At 37.2% G+C, this 23,856-nt stretch overlaps 2 protein-coding genes and 1 long non-coding RNA gene across 4 annotated transcripts in view; all 3 read right to left on the bottom strand.

Moving 5' to 3' along the window:
* LOC103508959 (calpain-A) overlaps positions 1-5,602 on the bottom strand; it is a 41,091-nt gene extending 35,489 nt beyond the window's left edge. Inside the window, exon 1 of one of the 2 annotated variants that reach the window (XM_008473564.3) lies at positions 5,338-5,602. In XM_008473564.3, the coding sequence (XP_008471786.2) occupies positions 5,338-5,448 (111 nt within the window). In that variant the 5' untranslated portion in view covers positions 5,449-5,602. Of the gene's footprint in view, positions 1-857; positions 1,125-5,337 lie in introns of those variants that run through there. The other variant, XM_008473557.3, reaches the window with a different exon arrangement.
* Positions 1,162-2,653, bottom strand: LOC113467445. Its single transcript, XR_003391518.1, has 2 exons — positions 2,597-2,653; positions 1,162-1,404 (listed from the first exon to the last, which is right to left on the bottom strand). It is a non-coding gene; the product is annotated as an uncharacterized LOC113467445 (long non-coding RNA).
* A 1,792-nt stretch (positions 5,603-7,394) lies between the features above and the next one.
* On the bottom strand, positions 7,395-23,792 carry LOC113467357 (LIM domain-containing protein jub-like). Its single transcript, XM_026823485.1, has 3 exons — positions 23,631-23,792; positions 8,117-8,168; positions 7,395-7,511 (listed from the first exon to the last, which is right to left on the bottom strand). Exons 1-3 carry the CDS (start codon positions 23,762-23,764, stop codon positions 7,395-7,397), a joined length of 303 nt encoding a protein of 100 aa, XP_026679286.1. The 5' UTR covers positions 23,765-23,792.
* Between the last annotated feature and the right edge of the window lie 64 nt (positions 23,793-23,856).

Raw genomic sequence — 23,856 nt, forward strand, 5'->3', positions numbered from 1 at the left:
AGAAGTGTCAACTCATGACGAAAGAATTGGCAGTGGATGTTGAAGATTACTCAGGATACTTATTACTTAGGATCAACGTCATATGTCTAGAAAACTTACTGAAAACTATTCATTAGGTAGGTAGTGAAAATGGCACTATCCTAGGATTGTAATTAAGAAGTTGGCAACAGAAAAGGTCACAAGCCAAATTCCCTGTTGACTATGTAAGTACCTAAGGAATCCATACCTGCTATGCTTCTAATAATATTTCATTACATCATTGTTTCACCTCTACCTCAACAACCTGTAGGTAATATACCTGTGGATTATGTTCTGTATTAAACACATCAGGTTAGGTTTCCCTGCACATAAGCAATAATTATTGTACCAGTCAATGTGTATAAATAGTAAATATTTTCATTAGGTAAGTAGGTATTACATGGGTACCTACCTTAGTATGAGAGGTATTCAAGGTTTCCAGAATTACTGAATTTTCCACAGTTTATATCCAAGTAAAGGTACTCAACTACTCACATACCTACTTGGCAACATAGCACTAGGACTTGCAGGTTTTGTTGAGCAGGTAAAGGTAGAGGGAGAGAAAGGGAAGGAGAGAGTGGGAGAGAGAGAAAGAGGGAGGGAGGGGGAAGGGGAGAGGGAGAGAGGAATAGCATAGAATATACCTTGTTTATCCTGCTCAAATGAGACTAAAAAGTCCTTTTACCCCAGCAGTCTAAACATGGGAGGGAGAGGGAAGAAGGAAAGGAGGCAGAGGGAGGGAGAGGTTTTGGTCAATGAATGAGAGTTATTAAAATTCTTTAAATTGTTAGGGACTCAAACTTGATGAGTTGGTAACTAGGTACATAAGTGATACTTACAACTTTGAAATTGAACAAGGCAGGCAGATTTTTCTTGACCTCAGCTTTAATAGCTTTCATAATTTCTCCTTGGATTTGGTTGGCTGCATCTCGGGCAACTCCATTGATAGCACTGGACAAAAGTCCTGTGAGCTGACTTTTCAGCTCTTGACCTTCTTCTCCAAACCCCATTGTGATTTGGTTTTTATTCTTTGAATCAGGCTATATGTTTTCCAGAGTCTTGCTCAAGTTATAAGTTCTTGGGTTAGGTAAGGGTATACCTAGATACTATTATTTTTAGATCATAATTTCTCCTTGGATTTGGTTGGCTGCATCCCGCGCAACTCCATTGATAGCACTGGACAAAAGTCCCGTGAGCTGACTTTTCAGCTCTTGACCTTCTTCTCCAAACCCCATTGTGATTTGGTTTTTATTCTTGGAATCAGGCTATATGTTTTCCAGAGTCTTGCTCAAGTTATAAGTTCTTGGGTTAGGTAAGGGTATACCTAGATACTATTATTTTTAGAGCACCTTCACACTTGTTTCATATTATGTACCTATGCAAAAACTTATTTAGGTAAAAATTGGCAAATAAATGTTCTTCTAAAACTCCAAGGAGGTGGATAAGTAAGTGGTGGGAGTACATACACAGGTAGATAAGTAAGTAGGTACACACCTAATCAAAGAAAACTGTACTTAACAGTCATCTCATATTGATCAATTTTGTGCAGAAGAAAACATTCAATTCAACATTGAGTTAGACTTGGGCATAATAGCCATCCTTACACAAGAGGTGAATGAGTGAAAGTGTGTAGGTACTGGAAGACAGGTGTGACAGTCTGCTGATCAAGTTGGCAAATTGTCAAAATAAATACAAACAAATAAGTAATAACCAGAGCATGAAAAAAGAAAACCACGGCCAAGATTCTGTTTACAAGATGAAAATATACCTACTAGAGGCAAAGACAGATGGGGAGGCTGATTAAGTAAAAGGAGTTGAGCCTTCAATAACATGTTTATCAAAGAAAATGAAATTTTCTACTATTAGAATTTAGAACAAACACTTGTGGTGTACCTACTCATTCTATGAGATATCTGAAGAATGGAGGAAGTGGAGAATGAATGGAATTGAATTGATGGAAATTTTGAGAAATGTAACACCCTGTCTAGTGAATGAAATACTAAAACAGGGACAAAATGAACAGTGATAGGTATTTAGCACTCATAAAACAAATATCAAAGAAATAAATTTATGGTAAGTACTGAATAACTGAATATTTAGCTATAAAATATTGGTATGAGCACTCGTAAAATTATATTTTTGTTTGAATTTTTACTAGACCAAAGACTCTTGCTCATTCATTTTTGAAGATAAGAGAGTGAAACTTCAACGTAAGTAGGTACATAGTTCCTAATGCTGAACTCATTCACAAAAATTTAAATATAGCTCTGATGGGCCCCACTTATTATGTAGAGTTTGTATAGGTAGTGTCTATAAGTATTACTTTCTTTTGTCATTTGTGATTGCAGTGTTTGTGCTTGGGTGTTTTTAGTAATTTTGATCTATTGGAAATAATTAGATTAATTTAATGAATGCCTAGAACTATAACTAGATACTTAACAAGAGTCAAGAGTGTTTATCAGAGAAACTAGGAAGGTGTTTGATTGTTTATACAGCATTTTACACTGGTATCCACTTATCGGTATGAGAAAAACTACCACTTAGGAAGTAAAGTAAAGATGACTTTATCACTGTAAACCTTAATCCAAAACTGCGAGATTGTGATGAATCGAAAATACCTTCGGAGAGCACTCACTACTTAATTTAATCTCACTAATCTGGGAAAAAGATTTCTGTAATTCCATTCATTCAAAAAATTCAAAATTTCAAATATCTTGTTGTGTGGCCTTGAAGACGATGATTAGATCAAGGAGGTCAAAAACTCTGGAGCTCTACTATCTTCTTGGTTAAACTGCAGCAGATAATACCGTAAACAATAAAACAGCGGCCATTGTAGGCTGTGTTCGAGAGCACTCACTACTTATAAATAGGTATAATTTAATCTCACTAATCTGGGAAAAAGATTTTAGATTTCTATAAGTAATTCCATATTCCATTCATTCAAAATTTCAAATAGGTATCTTGTTGTGTGGCCTTGAAGATGATGATTAGATCAAGGAGGTCTAAAACTCTGGATCTCTACTAGCTTCTTGGTTAAATTGCAGCAGATTATAAAGTAAACAATAAAACAGCGGCCATTGTAGGCTGTGTTTTCAGTCTACAAAACAGTTTGTGTGAAAATTTTCATCAGGAATCTCCAGGAAAATATTTGATTGTAAGGTAATAAAATGTGCTTTGTGCTATGGTGCTAAATTTAGGAAAAATGATTGTAAATTTTAATAAAAATGGTTTTCAGGCCGTGGTTATGAACAGGGCCATCGTAGGACATCGTCGGACTTTTTGCGTGTAAAGTTGGCGGGAAATTCGAATTTTTGATTTTTTTTCCGCAACTTGTACAATCTGAATTCATTTTTTACTTTTTATCTTTAGTTTGCACGTTTATATTATACTTTTCATTTATATTAGCTAATAAAAACAAGCAAATTACAAAGCAAACAAAAATAAATATAAAATGAATTTTAAAAATTGCCGCCGGAACAGTTATCTCACGTCGTCCGAGCTCATCTCAGCCCTGTTCAGGCCGTGGTTATGAACAGGGCCATCGTAGGACAACGTCGGACTTTTTGCGTGTAAAGTTGGCGGGAAATTAGAATTTTTGATTTTTTTTCCGCAACTTGTACAATCTGAATTCATTTTTTACTTTTTATCTTTAGTTTGCACGTTTATATTATACTTTTCATTTATATTAGCTATTAAAAACAAGCAAATTACAAAGCAAACAAAAATAAATATAAAATGAATTTTAAAAATTGCCGCCGGAACAGTTATCTCACGTCGTCCGAGCTCATCTCAGCCCTGAGGCCGTGGTTATGAACAGGGCCATCGTAGGACAACGTCGGACTTTTTGCGTGTAAAGTTGGCGGGAAATTAGAATTTTTGATTTTTTTTCCGCAACTTGTACAATCTGAATTCATTTTTTACTTTTTATCTTTAGTTTGCACGTTTATATTATACTTTTCATTTATATTAGCTACTAGCTGAATTCCGTCGCTTCGCTCCGGAATCCCGCTAGTTTATCCCGAGGCATGGCCAAACTTGTGGAAAAGGCATGGCCGAACTTGTAGTTATCAAACTAAAAACATAAACGAAACTCAAATATTAGGCGAGCGAGGAAAAGTTTTCTCTCCCACAGTCTCTGCACTCTGTGTATTTCTTATGGTGATTTTAACGATCAAAAATTGATCATATCTCAGGATCGGTGTAGATTTTCGCAAAATCCTTTCTTATTGCACACCTAGACCATAAAAAGAATATTCCTACCAAATTTCAGCTTTCTAGGTGGTGTGGTTCTCGAGATAGAGCGATCAGTGTGTGAAATGTGAAATGTGAATGAGTGAATGGATCTCGTTCTTATAACTTACTAGTTCATCCCGAGGCATGGCCAACCTTGTGGAAAAGGCATGGCCGAACTTGTAGTTAACAAACTAAAAACATAAACGAAACTCAAATATAAGCGAGCGAGGAAAAGTTTTCTCTCCCGCAGTCTCTGCACTCCGTGTATTTCTTATGGTGATTTTAGCGATCAAAAATTGATATCTCAGGATCGGTTTAGATTTTCGCAAAATCCTTTCTTATGTGACCTAGACCATAAAAGGAATATTCCTACCAAATTTCAAGCATTTAGGTTCCCCCTTGCGAACCCCCCAAAAAAAAAAAAAAAAAAAAGAGAGAGAGAGAGAGAAGGAGGACAAGAAAAGCCAGCCGTTCCCAGAATGAAACTTTTATCTGTTTAAAATAAAATTCGCCCCGAACGGAAGTCGAACCCGCAACCTAGCGCTTACGAGGCAGGCGCGCTACCCATCAAGCTCTTTAATTATTTTGTTTTATAAAGTTTAGTGTTCATTATTTTATTACGTAATTTTTAAGGGTGTCAGGCCTATAACCTACTACCCATACTCCATAGGTATTCATTTAACTCCCATCATTAAAAAAATTCCAAGTAAATTTGAAAAGGTCATCTTAAACAAAAGAAGCGAACACAAAAGTGTCCTTTGAATTTCACAAGCTGCTAATGACAGTTCCTTGTTTCTTATCTCTCCATCAAACATTCTAAAATGGGTAGGTACCTACGCATTTACATTTTATCATCCTGTCGAACATTCTAATAGGTAGGTAGGTACCATTTACACTTTATCCTCTTGTCACGAGTAAAATGGAATATCTATTTATCTACTACGCCTACAAAATCTAACGAAGCCTTTGGTAGCTGGGAAAGTAGCGCGCCGGCCACGCCGGCCCAGGATTCAAACCCGCCGGTCGCGGGGATTTAGCTAATTGTACGTACGAGAGCCTGTTTAGGTACCAGGTTGTTTCACTTACCAAAGCGGTGCTAGTTTTGGGCCGAAAGGTACCATGTACAGTGTAACCATTACTTTGTACGCAGGACGAAGTCCATACCATCTCATGTCTCACTTCAGTGGTGTAAACCATTTTAATGTTAATAAATTATGTTTCTTCAAAAATTTATTATGCACATAATTATGTAGTGTATGTAAATAGTTTGAACTACCACGTCAATAGTTAGGTCTATACCTACCGTTATACTAAGCTCATTTTAGTTGGGACTCATTTATGGGATCTCTCACTTCTTTTGATTTTGGATAAAATTTGCTGCTCGGTTGGCCCTTTTAAAATTTCCATCAAAGTAGTGGGATTTTGGGTGACCAAATGGAATGGGCTTGTTGCTGTAAGGGATTTATTCTGGGGACGACGAAGGGGTTTAGACTGTCGAATTAGGACATGTAGTCCCTTTATCTCAACAGTTTAATATTGCACCACTTTATTTAATCGAGACGGGGACGTAATTTGGTTACGCTCAAATCCATATTTTCATACATGAATTTGGTTCAACGGATTAACTAATGACTAATAAGAATCCAGCGTTAGCCCCAAAATGAGGATCGTTATTTCTGATTTGCGAATTTGGATCAAGTTTAAAATAAATCACAAGAAAGATAGGGTAACCGTTAATAAAGAAAGTAAAATTAGGAAAAAAGGATTCAAATCCATATTTTCATACATGAATTTGGTTCAACGGATTAACTAATAACTAATAAGAATCCAGCGTTAGACCCAAAATGAGGATCGTTATTTTTGATTTGCAAATTTGGATCAAGTTTAAAATAAATCACAAGAAAGATAGGGTAACCGTTAATAAAGAAAGTAAAATTAGGAAAAAAGGAACGTCCTAGTCACGTCACGTTGGGCTGTTGGTGTGCTATCACTCCATTTGGATTGTTGGATCGATCGCCAATGGCCAGCTTTAGAAAAAAGTGAAAATTCAATACGAAAACAATACTCTCTATATATACTATGGTATAGCTACTTGTATCGGCGTCGTATACTTTAATGGAATAATGTAAAAGTAAAACAAGTATACGTGAAAGGTGTTGGCGTTAAGAAATGGTGAAAATAAAATTTGCTAAAATATTTGTATTTTATTAACCTAATGTATTCATATAGATTAGCAGACTTTAGAAATAATTAATTAGTCTAGCTTCGCTATACTTTAGTAATAGAAAGAAAGTAATTAGGTATTTATGTACGCATAAGTGGCATATATTGACAAAAAATGACCTAAAGTTTTGGTCAAACAAAGCATGAGCATGACCCAAAGCTAGGGTCAAACAAAGGAAGAGCATTTTTATTTCTTAATTATTTTTATTAATATTTGGAATGACTTGTTTTCTAGAAATCTATCAATCACGGATTTCGCACACAAAAGGAACATGAAAACTCCGATCAGTGCTCAAACGAGCTAGAGAAGTAAACGACATACAACAGCAATTAAAGTAGATACAATATAAATGTTTAATGCTGTCAGGGTCATAGTAATCACTAAAATTATGATATCTAACAAGATAAGTACCAAATAGAAAAAAAAAGAAGAGAAAAAAAAATAAATAAAATTTAATAAAAAAACAAAAGTTATTAATAAATTATTACCAACTTTCAGCTACATTTTTGATTATTCTAGGTAGGCAAATAGGTACAATACAGAGATACCCACAAATCACGAGGATATGTATTTCGGTTGAACTTTAAATGCCCCAGATTTGGACTTAAATACGAACCATTTTCTTTTTACTTTCCATTAGGCAATTTTAATTATATTATCATTAAAGCTTTAACTCAAGAACACTTACTGTCTCCACTGCCTTCCCATATCCGGACTACCACCGGAGTACAGGAAGGATGTGTTTGGGGTAGCATGCACCCGCGCCGGGACATTATCGTACGACTCAATATTTCGAGTATTATTGCTCAGATAATTATTCCCGATATCGTTCCGAGTCACAGTGTAAGCCATGGCGCTCCATTAACGACTGAGCAATGTTTCGACTTCCCAATCTTCCCTGCTCATCAGAAGCGTATTCTTATGACATGGCGATAATTCTGCCATCCCTCGGGCTAGTACACCTTGGTGAGAAGCGGGGGCTGCGGGGGGTGCTTTCAGATGGGATTTTGGGTGACCAAATGGAATGGGCTTGTTGCTGTAAGGGATTTATTCTGGGGACGACGGAGGGGTTTAGACTGACGAATTAGGACATGTAGTCCCTTTATCTCAACAGTTTAATATTGCACCACTTTATTTAATTGAGACGGGGACGTAATTTGGTTACGCTCAAATCCATATTTTCATACATGAATTCGGTTCAACGGACTAACTAATAACAATCCAGCGTTAGACTCAAAATGAGGATCGTTATTTTTGATTTGCGAATTTGGATCAAGTTTAAAATAAATCACAAGAAAGATAGGGTAACCGTTAATAAAGAAAGTAAAATTAGGAAAAAAGGACACGTGACGTGACATATCAATAACTATTGGAGTACCTATTTGATGGGGAATTGGGGATTCCTAAGAAAAAAAAATATCTCTTTGTATGAAAAGTGAGAAGGAATCCAAAGGATCCAGATTCTGGAATCCATCCATACACAAAAAGCCCAACCGAGGCTTAGGTGTAGGGGCAAATAGCCCCAAAGGATAAGTTAAGCTTCTACGAATCTGGAATCCATCGAATCCGGATTCGTTGGATTACAAAAAAATACGTCCATGATAAAGTCAGTCTAATTAAAAAATACGTTTTATTACTCACCGTTTCTTCTGTGCCCTCCACAGGCGTGATCCCCTTGCCACAAGCAGCACACTTGGGCTAGGAGAAAGCCAACCGTTCCGAGAACTAACCTTATCTGTTTAGGAAGTCCACCCCCGGCGAGAATCGAACCCCTACAAGACTTTGGACCTAATTACAATTGGTAGTCTGATAGGTAGGTACACTTTACGTATGTCAATTTCGGTCAGTAGATACCTAGATGAAGAACACGATCACATGTCTCACATGATTCATATGAGTAATATTTACATGTTAGTGTGATCTAAGATTCTAGGAAACTACTTGGAACGGATTTTCATCAAGTACCGTTAACAGTGTATTTTGATCACTGAAGTATGCTCAACATTTTCACACCTACATACTTAGTTACTTAGTAATCGATCAACAAGTTGATAATGATAAAATGATAAGTATACATAATTATAAAATACTCAAGATGTTTTTACCCAAGTAGGTAGGAGCTTACTACGTAGGTACATAGATAAATAGGCAACTATGTAGGTATTTTATGTGATGGGAAAAATCACTAGAATATTTCTTCAGACCAGTGGAAGTGGTGTAAATAGGTTTCCTGGTGGACTCAAAAATATGTACAGGCAGATATTTTTCTGTTACCACATTTAGGGCACTCTCAATGGCCCGGGATATACACCATTGCCTCAGATGGAAATGCAAATCCAAGCTGTGTTTCTGAGGAATAGGACTTCAATTGTTAACCTCCTCTTTAAATGAAACACATAAAAAAGAGAAAAAATCTCAATTGTTCCCGTCATTAAAGACCTTAAGTAGCATTACGTGTATGTATAAAATGACGTTAAATCTCTAATGAAATGAAAAAATAATAAATGTAAAATATTAACACATAAAAGAACAAATGCAAGCACAATAGCACATGGCTAGTTGCATATTGCATAACCGTATGTACTGATGTACATACGGTTTTGTTGTATGTATATTCCGCGCACTCAATTACTTCAATTCAATCATGCCAGTGTGCCAGTGTTTCTACAGTATGTTTCAGGTTTCTTTTTCTTCTTCTTTGAAGAGGTTTGATAGAGGGGACTGTAACTGCTAAGATCTTATCGTCCCGAAAGCGAAGGGAAAAGAAAGACAGGATAGGAGAAAGCCAGCCTTTCAGAGAACGAACCTTATCCGTTCAGGATAAAATCTGCTCCAGGCGGGAATCGAACCCGCGACCTAGTGCTTACAAGCAGACGCGCTACCAACCAAGCTAACTAGGCTGGCTTTCCTGTCTCTAAAACTTTACAAAATTAAAAAATACCCAGATTTTCCAGTGCGCAAAAGGTTCCAAAGTTAGGAAGAAGTGACCGGCCACTTTATCTGAAACGTACTGTATAAGTGGCACTAGAACTCTTGTATGCAATTGCAGTTATGCTGCACAAGGTCAAGGTCATGAGATGCAACGAGATTGATGATGAGTGCGGGAGAAATCAATTTGCTGAAATCCTGCTGGGACGGACATTAGAAATTAGAACTGGGCAAACAGTCAGGCTTTGACAAGAGAAAAACTGTGCTTAGAGTAGAGAAACAGGACCTACGTCCATCGTTGTCGACTGGAACACATTGAAGTAGAAGTAGGGTACCCAATTTATAAGACCTTAGTTAGATTATGGGAGTAAAGGGACATTTCAGTCTCATTCTGGCAGTATAACACTTACACCGGGTCTATTTTATCCTATTCTAGGTTAATAATCAAAGGATTTTTGGTAAAAAAAAAAGTGGACGTTTTTCAAGTAATATCGATCGGCCAGTGCGTAGATGCTGCTTAGCAGTCACCATTAAACAATAGAAATCTACTATGAATAATATTCTGCATTTCTGCCCTAGGTATATATAATATATTTATGTAGTTATGTAATATGTATCTACCTTTGTAGGTACGTATGTACATGGTTATTAAAAATAATTACCTACTTCTCAAGTCTCATCTGTCAATGAAAAAATACCTGATTCGCATTTATAATGGAGTAATTACTATGGTATGGGCAAAATAATAGGTACCTACCTACCAGACAACAGAATGGGAGAAATACCAGGCAAATCAGGAGATAGAAGAAGGCAAGAAGGTAAGACAGAACAAAACAATGGTAGGTAGGAAAGTATTTAGTAGGTACCTACATATTTACAGTACATAGGTACCTACCTTACCTACTTTATGTACTGACGTGTACTTGGTTCGGCCAAGACAGCTCAAAACTAAATACGAATACTAAATGGAACTTAAAAGAAGAAAACGATGATGAAGAACCTACCTACACTTTAAAACAAGTACTTACCTAAGTGCAAATCTACAAATACCTACAATACCTACGAAAAAGATAGGAGGTAGAATATCGAAGTAAGTACGTCAGTAAAGTTCAAAAGATTTGGTAAAGATCTTCTGACAACAAAACATGGACCCCCATCAGATCAAAATAATGTTAACCTTCAAAGTTCACATGGCTGATACAAATCTTTACAACAGTGACGTCATTACATGACTTCACCAGGTACAGTGTGACTGTCCTGGAAGTATGTCATGGGTAGTCGCTACTCACTGAAGGTAGGTACTTGAGAGTACTCCGCGACCTGAGAAGCATGCGATCTACAATTTTATTGTTATTGCATGATCAAAGTTGTGAACAAAATCACCGAACTGGCCTCTACCCAAGAGCTGAGGGGCAACCCTCCCTGGGAGGTGGGAAAATGAGAATTTTCTCTCCTCCCTCTGGGCTGGGGAAAAATTGAGAAGATGGAAGAAGTGAAAAATTATGAGGAAGAAAATGGACCTACGTACATACAAAATACATTAGCCTCCCTAATCTAATCGTGCCCTCAGAGTTTACTAACCACTATTGATGACAGACTTAAGTATCTGAATGGTTCACTTGAAAAAAAAAAAAAAAAAAAAAAAAAAAATTCAAAGAAACGCGACCTAGTGCTTACAAGCAGACGCGCTACCAACCAAGCTAACTAGGCTGGCTTTCCTGTCTCTAAAACTTTACAAAATTAAAAAATACCCAGATTTTCCAGTGCGCAAAAGGTTCCAAAGTTAGGAAGAAGTGACCGGCCACTTTATCTGAAACGTACTGTATAAGTGGCACTAGAACTCTTGTATGCAATTGCAGTTATGCTGCACAAGGTCAAGGTCATGAGATGCAACGAGATTGATGATGAGTGCGGGAGAAATCAATTTGCTGAAGTTATGCTGCACAAGGTCAAGGTCATGAGATGCAACGAGATTGATGATGAGTGCGGGAGAAATCAATTTGCTGAAATCCTGCTGGGACGGACATTAGAAATTAGAACTGGGCAAACAGTCAGGCTTTGACAAGAGAAAAACTGTGCTTAGAGTAGAGAAACAGGACCTACGTCCATCGTTGTCGACTGGAACACATTGAAGTAGAAGTAGGGTACCCAATTTATAAGACCTTAGTTAGATTATGGGAGTAAAGGGACATTTCAGTCTCATTCTGGCAGTATAACACTTACACCGGGTCTATTTTATTCTGTTCTAGGTTAATAATCAAAGGATTTTTGGTAAAAAAAGTGGACGTTTTTCAAGTAATATCGATCGGCCAGTGCGTGGATGCTGCTTAACAGTCACCATTAAACAATAGAAACCTACTACGACTAATATTCTGCCCTAGGTATATATAATATATTTATGTGATATGTATCTACCTTGTAGGTACGTACGTATGTACATGGTTATTAAAAATAATTACCTACTTCTCAAGTCTCATCTGTCATTGAAAAAATACCTGATTCGCATTTATAATGGAGTAATTACTATGGCATGGGCAAAATAATACCTACCTACCAGACAACAGAATGGGAGAAATACCAGGCAAATCAGGAGATGGAAGAAGGCAAGAAGGTAAGACAGAACAAAGCAATGATAGTAGGAAAGTATTTAGTGGGTACCTACTTACACATTTACAGTACATACCTACCTTACCTACTTTATGTACCGACGTGTACTTGGTTCGGCCAAGACAGCTCAAAACTAAATACGAATACTAACTGGAAGTTCCAGTCTGGAACTTAAAAGATGAAAACGATAATGAAGAACCTACCTAAACTTTAAAACAAGTACCCAAGTGCAAATCTACAAATACCTACAATACCTACGAAAAAGATAGGAGGTAGAATATCGAAGTAAGTACCTACGTCAGTCAATATAATGTATGTATTATGTTTTATATATGTGAAAGAGATTTTTCTATACAGGGTGTTATGTGAAGACGCCCTTAAAAGTGCGGAAGGCCCCGGGATTTAGGGGCTCAGTAGAGGCCCCACTAAAAATATCCGTCTTTATGATCATTTTGTTCACAAAGACTAGATTCTAGGAAACACATAGACTCTTGAAGGAAAATACGTTGCGATTTGTACGAATTACGAGTTGGAAAAGTGCTTTTCTCCTAATGAGTAGAACTCAACTAGGAAATTTGGCATCCAAGAGAGAACACCCTGTATTCTAGGCAAGGAGCCAACGTTCCACACTGTAGTCTCAATTCTTTGCAAACTACTAGGTCAGGAGCACTGGTTTCAAATTTTTATGTGTTTTCAGAAACTTCGAGGGAGAGGAGAAGAGAAAACAAGATGAAAGGAGGGACGAAAAGAGGGGAAGAGAAAAGAAGAGGGAAGATGAGACAGGAGGAGAGAGAAGAAAAGGGATAAGGGGATAGAACAGAGAAAAGAAACAGGAGAGTAAGAGAAGAGAAAGGAAAGAAGGGAAGAAGAGGGAGGACGGGAGTAATAATATGGGTCAGACATGCATTCTCCGTCTCTGTCATGCTGTGGTTTGGTTCCAATGTTTTCCCCACACCTTGTCACTCTTTAAGGACGGGAGTAATAATATGGGTCAGACATGCATTCTCCGTCTCTGTCATGCTGTGGTTTGGTTCCAGTGTTTTCCCCACACCTTGTCACTCTTTATCGGTCTCTTTCTCTCCTCCCTAGGAGGTGGGAAAATGAGAATTTTCTCTCCTCCCTCTGGGTTGGGGAAAAATTGAGAAGATGGAAGAAGAGAAAAATTATGAGGAAGAAAATGGACCTACGTACATTCAAAATACATTAGCCTCCCTAATCTAATCGTGCCCTCAGAGTTTACTAACCACTATTGATGTCAGACTTAAGTATCTGAATGGTTCACTTAAAAAAAAAAAAAAAAAAAAAAAAACTTCGAATGACAGTATGTCTCAGTATCTCAGTAGGTATTCAACACTTTATGCACTTGCACTTCAAAGTAGGCATTGTGTGTGTGTGTGTGTTTTTTTTTTAAAGGAAAGTAAAAAACAAAGTCCCTTGAATGGGCCATGGGAGGCAAATCCCCTAAGTAATGAACTTCTCCCATAGCCAGGCACGAGGTACCCATACTAACAATGGGAATAAAATTCCTTTTGTAAGAAGCAGGAATATTTCACAGCACAGAGACACACCCAAGCCAGTGGCTAGACATCTCGGTGTCCTGTATATCTGTACTCACCCCTATTTATCTCTAGTATCTAGATAGTATATTCTGGTGCAATTATATTATCAGCTCGTAAAGCATGCATTAGGCGTAGTCCTCAGTTTATACCTAGGAAAATATTATTATTACATATATATTTTATTTATTTAGAACCACAGTTCTGGCATATATGTATGAATACAAATTTGCTCTTTCTTCCTCTTTTTCATGTCATTTAATGAGGGCTTTTCTTCTGGACAATATCTTCTGTCTTGTGTGTCTTATGTTGATAGAATTCATTCTTTATTTATCTTACAGAAGGTCGTTTAAGTTTAAATCCCAACATTTAATTTTGGTGTTATGAATGTTCTGATTATTCGAGTTTAAATTTGGTGAAAACTACGAAAACTACATAGATCGTACAGTTTCCTTTGCATTCCTGCATAATTCCTTCTCTGTTCTTCGAATAATGACTTTGTTTTTTCCTGACACAGTTTTTTCTTCATCTTACATGACTTTATTGCGTCTTTGTACTGCTTGTTCTACATCCTTTGTTATTACAGCTAATATTCTTTGTTAGGGCGCTGTATTCTTAGCTTCAGCTTTGTTCTAAATGAGGCTACAAGGGCATTGGCGTTACTGGAGTGATTCAACCTTTGTGACTAAAACAAAGTGGACCACACAGAAGTTCTGGGTTCGAAACCCCTCCGGGAAGGAATTTTGGTTCCTAGGAAAACATGGAAAAGGGCATAGGTACCCTGAAGAAATTCGAAAAAAGAAGGTTCCGGGGAATCTTGTGGAGGGAAAAAAGGAACAGCTGAAATAAGATACCTCAAGAAAAAGGTACTTTATCTATCTAATCCTACAATGCAACACCTACCAAAGTATAAAGTTTTGTGATACCTATAAAATGATTGGTAATGGTAATGGTAATAATATTACTTTTATTGAACAATATTAACAAAATGAGATTAATAACAATTGGAAAAGCAAAACGACAAAATAATGTGAAATATACAAAGTAATAAATTGAATTTTGCTAATCAATTGTTTGTTTTTTTTACATAGGAAGTATTATAAACCCAATGTGGCTAGGCACGGGTGGGGTTTATTATGTTTAATTAATCTTTTTTCCAATTATTTTTAGAAAACTCTTTTCCTTGCTTTTTTAGGGGTAGGTATTTTCTTTCACTTTTTAGGTGGTATTTTAGATATTATGATATTTTCTATTATTTTTCTAAATTGCATTAATTAATGGTTAAGGATTTCTCTAATTTTTTCTATATTATTTGGAGTTTTTAGCCAAATAATATAGAATAATATAGATTGTATTTAATAATATAGATTGTATTTAATAATATAGATTGTATTTGTAATGCTACAAAAGAACTTTTTTTTTTTGTCTTTGCGTGTTGGAATAGGGAAGTCATGTTGGCGAGGGTGGAAAACATTTCTCCAACTTTACCTGATTTCCTAATTACATGGTAAAACGTACCTCAATACCCGCAACTACAACTCTAAAACTACTCCTTCCTATTCATTCATAAGTTTCTTTCTACTTTGTAGTTCTCGACTACATACGTCCTATTTGAATGTTCTTTTCTCAATAGAAAACAACCGTATCATATCACATATCACCATTTCCTTCCATATGTAAGTATGTATGCCTTCATTACTTCGGATTTCGTGAGAAGCACTAATAAAATATCATATGTTCATATGTGTATGCAATTGAATAACACTTTGTAAGGCTATATTGGCAATTATGTTCGCGGATTCGCGTCCCGAATCGACATTTTGGATATTTGGCAAGCCTATTTATAATGCGTTTCCATGTTCTTCGACCATAATTTTCTTGGGAGCTGCTATTTTTCAAGAGGCAAACAGTAGTGTTAATTAAACTTTGTTGACTTGGCGGGGCGGAGCGCGGCCGCGCTTCTTAATTTCATGTGTTGAGCATAAATGTAGTTTCCCGCTTAATACATTACACTAAATTTTATGACTTGACTTGGACTCGAACCCTACAGATTCAGAATCCACTAGGGAATGTGTCAAAAAGAAGTCCATCATTAGTGTGTAGACTACCTATAGATTGTAGGTTCAAAGAACTGAGATGAAGTGTTTGGTGATCTTTATAACTGATTGTTAAGTACATTTGTCACTATTCATCTCACATCTAAAATGAAGACCTTAGCATACTGTCTCAATACTCTCAATCTTGAACCTTATGGGTAAATGAAGTACCTATACAGTTGAGAATCATTAGTGTTTCTGTAGATTGTAGAATCTGTAGTTCTGTAGATAGTGTGTAGATACCATGTAGGTATGTGCAATAATTCTATTCATAATATTCTCATATCTCTGCCTCTTCCTTGCCAATATTAATTCCAAATTACATATTTTCAGTTACAGGGTATGTCTATCAAACCTAAACAAAAAGTTGAAAACAGAGCTACACCTAAGTACCAACTGTAAGATTTATTTACTAATCAGCTGTTGCTTAATATAGTAGGTATGTAGTTGTACAGTAGGTAGGTAATTATCTCTTTTCCCAAAACTTATCCTATCCCTATCTCAAACCAACCCTTAAATAATAATAATCATAAAATCTGTGATGAAACAGGACATTAGTACATTCATTATATACGAGTAGGATCTTAGGACTTTTGTCTAGACATAAAAAGTAGATTTCGTGCATTCTAAAAATTAGATTTCGGTGCACTCTGTATAATGTAGACTTGCGAGTGCCCCACAGAGACCTGGGATGATCCAGTGCTCTCCAAATAAGGACATCAGAACCTATCTCTAGGCAACTTCATGGCTGAACTTTGTATTTTGGAACAGAACATTTCGGTTGTTTTCTACTCTTGTCCATTGTAAGTTCTGTAGTGGGCGAGCTTTGCACCTTTCTACCTTGGTGGTTTACTTAGTAGCTTGTATTGTCTACTCACAAGATTTCTCTGCAAGATAATACCTACACTAGGCTGGGTAGTGGGTGAATAGTGGAAACCTAAGTAGGTACATCTCCATTCTCCAATCTACCTATTTTGCTTTTGATAATTTCGCTTGATAGGTAGGTACTTAGTGGGAAATTTGTTCATTGGATTGAGCTTATTTCGAAGATGGACAAATACAAAATTATGAAAATGGTAGTCTTTGATAGAGAATTCATTTTGTATATGAACACAATCATCTCCAAAATAATTACGTATTGTCATAAATATTTTCGGCACACTTTCGCTGAGTTCATTTTCCCTCATCTCTATTGTAAAAGACTACAGGTACTTGGGATCAAGTATTGTAAAAGACTATTTACAGGTACTTGGGATCAAGTAGATACTTATTAAGTATGTACACAATACAAAGTACATTCAAGTACTTAGTACACAATACTGCCGTGCTAAGCGAAAACGCTGTATGTCAAAAAACCCTACTTTGTATCCACGTCATCAGATATTCTGGAGAAATAAATTAACCCTTTGAAGGATCTGTAATATTTGGGGCCCACTTGATCGAAAGAGCCTCCATCACGTACGTATGAAAAATAGTAAAGTGTTTGTGATTTTACTTTTGGTAGCCCACTGGATGATTTTAATATTTTCACGTTTTCTACCACTTCTCCAGTGAGCCCATATTTAGGCTTCACTTTTCAAGATCACTTCCTATATCCACGTCATCAAATATTCTGGAGAAATAAATTAACCCTTTGAAGGATCTGTAATATTAGGGGCCCACTTGATCGAAAGAGCCTCCATCACGTACGTATGAAAAATAGTAAAGTGTTTGTGATTTTACTTTTGGTAGCCCACTGGATGAAATTTTACAAAAAAGCAGACATAAGAGAAATATTCTGATTAGTTTGTGGCAGAATGATTGTGATGGACACTTGGCATTTAGGGGGCTCGCAGGGGCACATTCAGGGGCCCCAAAGTGTCATAATTTGGAGCATCTACTCCCACCAGGGGGGCCCCCCGAAAAAGGTATTTAGAGACCATTAGGACCCAGTAAGTTAGGTCACTCGAGAGGCCTGGCCTACTGGCCTGGGCAGTCCAGGCCTTTTCGGAGAGTATACCTATAAGGTGCTTGGAAGAGATACCTTTCTATGGTCTACCACTAAGCAATATAAACAGGCATCACTACATGGACAAGAAAGGGTTAAACACCCCACTACGCGATTGTGACTGAAATAGATATTCAAGACATGACATGTTCTCATAGAAATGAAGGGTTATAGGTAAATGTATAGTTTATTGCGTTCAAGTAGGTACCTACGTATACCTAGGTAGGTACCTAACTATACCTACATACATAAAAATAAATAGGTATATAATATACGATTATTTTCCTGAAGAGATTTAATTGATAGAGGAATCTGTAGGTATAACGTTACCTACGTTACGGCGGAGGTCTTATCGTCCCGAAATCAAAGAGAGAAGGAGCCAGCCTAGTTAGCTAAGTTGTTAGTGCGTCTACCTTGTAAGCGCTAGGCCGCGGGTTCGAATCCCACCCGGGGCGGATTTTATCCTGATGGGATAATGTTCGTTCTCGGAACGGCTGGCTTTCTCCTAATCCTGTCTTCCTTCTCTCTTCGATTTACTTACTGAAAACTATTCATTAGGTAGGTAGTGAAAATGGCACTATCCTAGGATTGTAATTAAGAAGTTGGCAACAGAAAAGGTCACAAGCCAAATTCCCTGTTGACTATGTAAGTACCTAAGGAATCCATACCTGCTATGCTTCTAATAATATTTCATTACATCATTGTTTCACCTCTACCTCAACAACCTGTAGGTAATATACCTGTGGATTATGTTCTGTATTAAACACATCAGGTTAGGTTTCCCTGCACATAAGCAATAATTATTGTACCAGTCAATGTGTATAAATAGTAAATATTTTCATTATAACATGGGTACCTATACCTGCATTGGTACAAGTAGGTAGGTATAAGTACTCAAGGTTTCCAGTTCCAGGATTACTAATTTTTCCTCAGTTTATATCCAAGTAGGTACTCACATACTTGGCAACATAGGACTAGGCAGGTTTTTGTTGAGCAGGTAAAGGTACAGGGAGGGAGGGAGGGAGAGAGGCAGAGACAGGGAAGGAGGAATGGAGGCAGAGAGAAAGAAAGAGAGAGAGAGAGAGAGAGAGAGAGAGAGAGAGAGAGAGAGAGAGAGAGAGAGAGAGGGTTTCACAAGCTGCTAATGACAGTTCCTTGTTTCTTATCTCTCCATCAAACATTCTAAAATGGGTAGGTACCTACGCATTTACATTTTATCATCCTGTCGAACATTCTAATAGGTAGGTAGGTACCATTTACACTTTATCCTCTTGTCACGAGTAAAATGGAATATCTATTTATCTACTACGCCTACAAAATCTAACGAAGCCTTTGGTAGCTGGGAAAGTAGCGCGCCGGCCACGCCGGCCCAGGATTCAAACCCGCCGGTCGCGGGGATTTAGCTAATTGTACGTACGAGAGCCTGTTTAGGTACCAGGTTGTTTCACTTACCAAAGCGGTGCTAGTTTTGGGCCGAAAGGTACCATGTACAGTGTAACCATTACTTTGTACGCAGGACGAAGTCCATACCATCTCATGTCTCACTTCAGTGGTGTAAACCATTTTAATGTTAATAAATTATGTTTCTTCAAAAATTTATTATGCACATAATTATGTAGTGTATGCTGTGTATGTAAATAGTTTGAACTACCACGTCAATAATTAGGTCTATACCGTTATACTAAGCTCATTTCAGTTGGGACTCATTTATGGGATCTCTCACTTCTTTTGATTTTGGATAAAATTTGCTGCTCGGTTGGCCCTTTTAAAATTTCCATCAAAAGTAGATGTACCTTTATAATTTATAAGGGCATTTTAAATTTTATTCCCTGGGGTATTGGCATGCTAATTGTTCGAAACATGGCTGGACCAAAACAAAATTTTCACACACGACACTGTATTACAAATGTTATTTACAGCCAAATTTCGTTAATTTCAATAATAACTATTAATCAGGACTACCCACCTGAGTAGGTACCTACGTAGGAAAACGCGTGAACGAAATGAACGAATTGCTGGTAGAACAAATATAGGAATCATTCGATTTATAAATAGTAGACAATTCGATTTAAATAGTAGAAAATTCGATTATTTTAAATTTTTATTCATGTACTTATAGTCAGTTAACACCACATTTAACAAACATTTCCGATTAGATCTACCTAAATTTTGAGCGTAAACACAAACAAAACATCAGTTACTATATCAGTTCAAGTTATTAGATTAGATAAGTTATGAGTTAGGGTACCTACTCGGGTTGTTTGGGTCATGTAATCCCAGTAATCCTACTGGCAATGACTGACCACAAGTACCTCGAATTAGGACCTTACAGGCACGAACCAAGTAGAAGGGACACAGGGACACTTTTCCGATTTAAAAATTTGTTTATCAAATTCGGGTGCCTACTTTCGATGGTTAATAATAGAAAGTAAAAATTTAAAGGGATAACCTCCTTTACCCTTCCTAGGTGTAGTAGTGGTCAAGACGCTCACCTAAAAATCAGAAGGAAACTGGTTCAATCCCAGCTGAAGTAAGGGATTTTATCCTCAAAATTGTTTACGACTATATATGACCACTATAATAGTAGTAGCCTACTGCTAGTCTAAAAGGACTCTTCAGCCCTTTTCGAGCAGTATATGTAAGCATAGATCTACATTATCATACGTACCTATAGTGTAGGTTCTCTCCTTCCCAAGTTCGAAAGTTTTATAGGCCAAGGGGAGGGATATAATTTTCAGGAAACTCATGACACCTAGAAAAGTGATTCGGGATTTCTGAACCAGATATGGGGTCACAAGGTGAGTTTAATTAAACTCGGTTTCATCTGATTGGCTGAATTTTTTGGATTTTTTTTTTTAATCAATCAGATTGCTCCATCCGGGGTTAATCCAAATATGCTTACTTGTGGTCCCCGCCATAAGTAGGTTTAATGCTTTATCAAGAGTCTCTCTCTACAGCTCTTTCGTCAGTTATTTCCGGGATCCAATTTTTCCTTATCAGGCCCTGACTGAGCTGAACACAAAATATGTACGTATACGTATAAGTAGGCACATAACGTTATAAACACCTATAGAAAATATCAATCCGTGATCAGCTCTTCTCAGTGGAATACAAAGGTGTTTGTTATGAAAGGATCAATTGAGTCTTTGTGCTAAGGAGCTATAGTTAAATTCCTTTCATTTCTATAGGGAAACTGGGATGATGACGTAAGACCAAGTATGAATAATAAATCATGGTCACAACACACAAATGACCGATCCAAAAAAATATAAAAGAATCGTTTCACTGCCTTTATTTCGCAGCGATGAATACGCAGCGAATGAAACATCTGCTCAATTGAACTTTACGGGTCTGTGTCATAGCATGTCCATCCCGTAGTGCTCATCAAATGAGCGGGAAGAGCCATTATACTTGTCACTTATCAGATGGCGGTGGAATACAAAGGTGTTTGTTATGAAAGGATCAATTGAGTCTTTGTGCTAAGGAGCTATAGTTAAATTCCTCTCATTTCTATAGGGAAACTGGGGTGATGACGTAAGACCAAGTATGAATAATAAATCATGGTCACAACACACAAATGACCGATCGAAAAAAATATAAAAGAATCGTTTCACTGCCTTTATTTCGCAGCGATGAATACGCAGCGAATGAAACATCTGCTGAAACACGAACTTTACGGGTCTGTGTCATAGCATGTCCACCCCGTAGTGCTCATCAAATGAGCGGGAAGAGACATTATACTTGTCACTTATCAGATGGCTAAGAAGTAAGAATAAAAGGGTAATTATTCAGAAGCCGTGAAAAAGAAAGCTCCTTTTTTGTGTTTAACCTAACCCTGATGTAATAACACTGGTCACTGTCGTGGCTTCTGAACTAGTAAAAAAATTCAAATAATTTGCAATAAGTAAGAGTGCAAATTTTTCGTCGACGGTGGGCGTCGAACCCTTATTCACTCACCTTGAAAACGGTCAGTCCAGGATGGTAGTTTTCCACATTGTCAAAGCCTCGAAAGAACCGGTTCAGTAGTTTGTACGTGCCATAGACTTTGGCTATCTTGGGCTCGTCCACAGCTTGTCTGTAGCGAGAGGGAGATCGTGGGGGTCTGCAAATGGGAAATTTGAAGGGTACAATGAAGAGTTAGCATTAAAAAAAGGACCTCATGAAAAATCATGTTTTTTTTTTTAGTTAGGCCACTCATTATCAGGTAGACCTGACAGGTGCCTACACCTGATCAGTTTCGTCTGTTAGGTCTACTTGATAGTGTGTGTGTGTGTGTGTGTGTGTGTGTACTAATCAGGTAGACCTGACAGGCGGACCTGATCAGCTGCTGTACCTGATAGTGAGTAGCTGGCCTTACTTTTGACACCCTGAAAGAGTCAACGATGATTTAAATTGACCTTTTTCTCCTTTGAAAGGTTCCTAGATTATTGACCTACATTCATCCCCAACCAAAACATAGTGCAAAAGATTAACATTATAACTATGCAGAGTTTGCAGAGTCAATAATCTACGTCTAGGATTCTTGGGAATATAGGGTTTGTTAAAATATACACAACTCCAACATTAATATGCCTGCCCGATTGACGTTTGTAAACAAAAACGACGGCATGGCGACTTTCTGACGCTTAGTTATCGATGTACATACATTGTACATGTACAATTGTACACTAGTAAGGTTTCTCAGAAGAAAAATTAAAGGAAAAATAATATTTATAAAATAAACTCATGATGGGTAATAGACAAGGTATTGTCTATTAATTTTTGGTTTTGGTAGCCATCACTTGGTAGGCATCTTTGGCTCTTCATTAGATAAGCTTAAAATACAAATTTATAAATACCAAATTTCGCGCCAGCTTATGAAACCTAATGCAACAGGTAATACAGGGGAGTTTAATGGGTAGGTACCTATTGGAATATTTCCCTGGTGTCATTTTTTCACCAAAAAAGTTCAAACATTTTATTTTTATAATAAATCCAAATACTGACGTAGGATTGGATTTATGGCGGAGTCGATTTTCAAAGACTTTTTTGCAGAGCACACTCGGTCTTTACGAGTTATTTAATTGCAAGTGAGTAGCGAACTAGTACTCGCATTGTGAACAAAACTAATTGAAATTGGAGTTGGACATACAACTTGTAAAATATTATATTACATTAACGTAAATACACATTAGAAACATTTATCTTGTTAAAGGAGTTAATTTAAAGTAAAATAATTAGGCTACGGAACAAAATTGATGGGATAAAATCTCAAGTTTCAGCTCTAAAGCATATAGCATCTTAGGCTTACGTTACCAATGGTAAAAAGAACTACAATAATTTTATTATTAATTGGCACAGGTGGGTATCGAACCCTTAGCTTAACTGTCGATCGGATAGTGCTAAAAGTTGCACAATGAGATTTCTTGTGAAAAATCACATAGGACTGATCTCAGGCTTAGGTTTATTATTCAAGCCTTTAATAATTTTCAAAGGAACTCCTTTGGGAGCAATTATTGCTTCAAAATATTGCGCTGACGGTAACCCCAAAGTAGAAAAGCGTGACCAGACTTTGCCGAAAACGCCCAGGAACTTGGTTGGGCTTCTCAGCTACCCTAAAGAAAAAAATGGCCTCAGGTGGGTTAGTTGTGAAAAAACAGTGATGGACAGAACATCAAGTACGGTTTAAAGCTGGTCATTGACGATCGTTCCAGATGGGAAGACGTTATTTGGATTTTCTCTCTCGATCAGGTTTCCCCATTGACAAGAAGTTGAAGTGAGGTGATGGATTTTGGAATGGTTGGAAATCCACAAAGGCTCATTAAATGTGTACGCAAAGTTTACGCATATTTCACTCGTTTAGACCTGAATTTGGGCAAGTTTTGCGTTCATAAGAAATCATATTTGTGCCTGTCAAAAGAACAGATTGGTAGACTAATTGGGAGACATAGCTTGTTTAACGGGTAACAGGCTTAACGCATGTAAGACCCTTGAGGACACACTTGGGCGCAAACATCCGATGATAATCATTGACACAGTAGATCTTATTGTCCACATCTACAGTGAATGGGACTCCATCCAGACATTCGTTACAGAGGCAACACCGGAAGCAACCCGGGTGATAGGATTTGCCCATGGCTTGCAATATCTAGGGAAACAGATAAATGAAAGTGTAAAATCCTTTTCCTTAAGCCGTTAACATTTCGGTTTTGCTGATAAGGATTATTT

The sequence above is a fragment of the Diaphorina citri genome, unplaced genomic scaffold, assembly GCF_000475195.1.
Source record: "Diaphorina citri unplaced genomic scaffold, Diaci psyllid genome assembly version 1.1 scaffold22, whole genome shotgun sequence".
In the NCBI taxonomy this organism is placed as follows: domain Eukaryota; kingdom Metazoa; phylum Arthropoda; class Insecta; order Hemiptera; family Psyllidae; genus Diaphorina; species Diaphorina citri.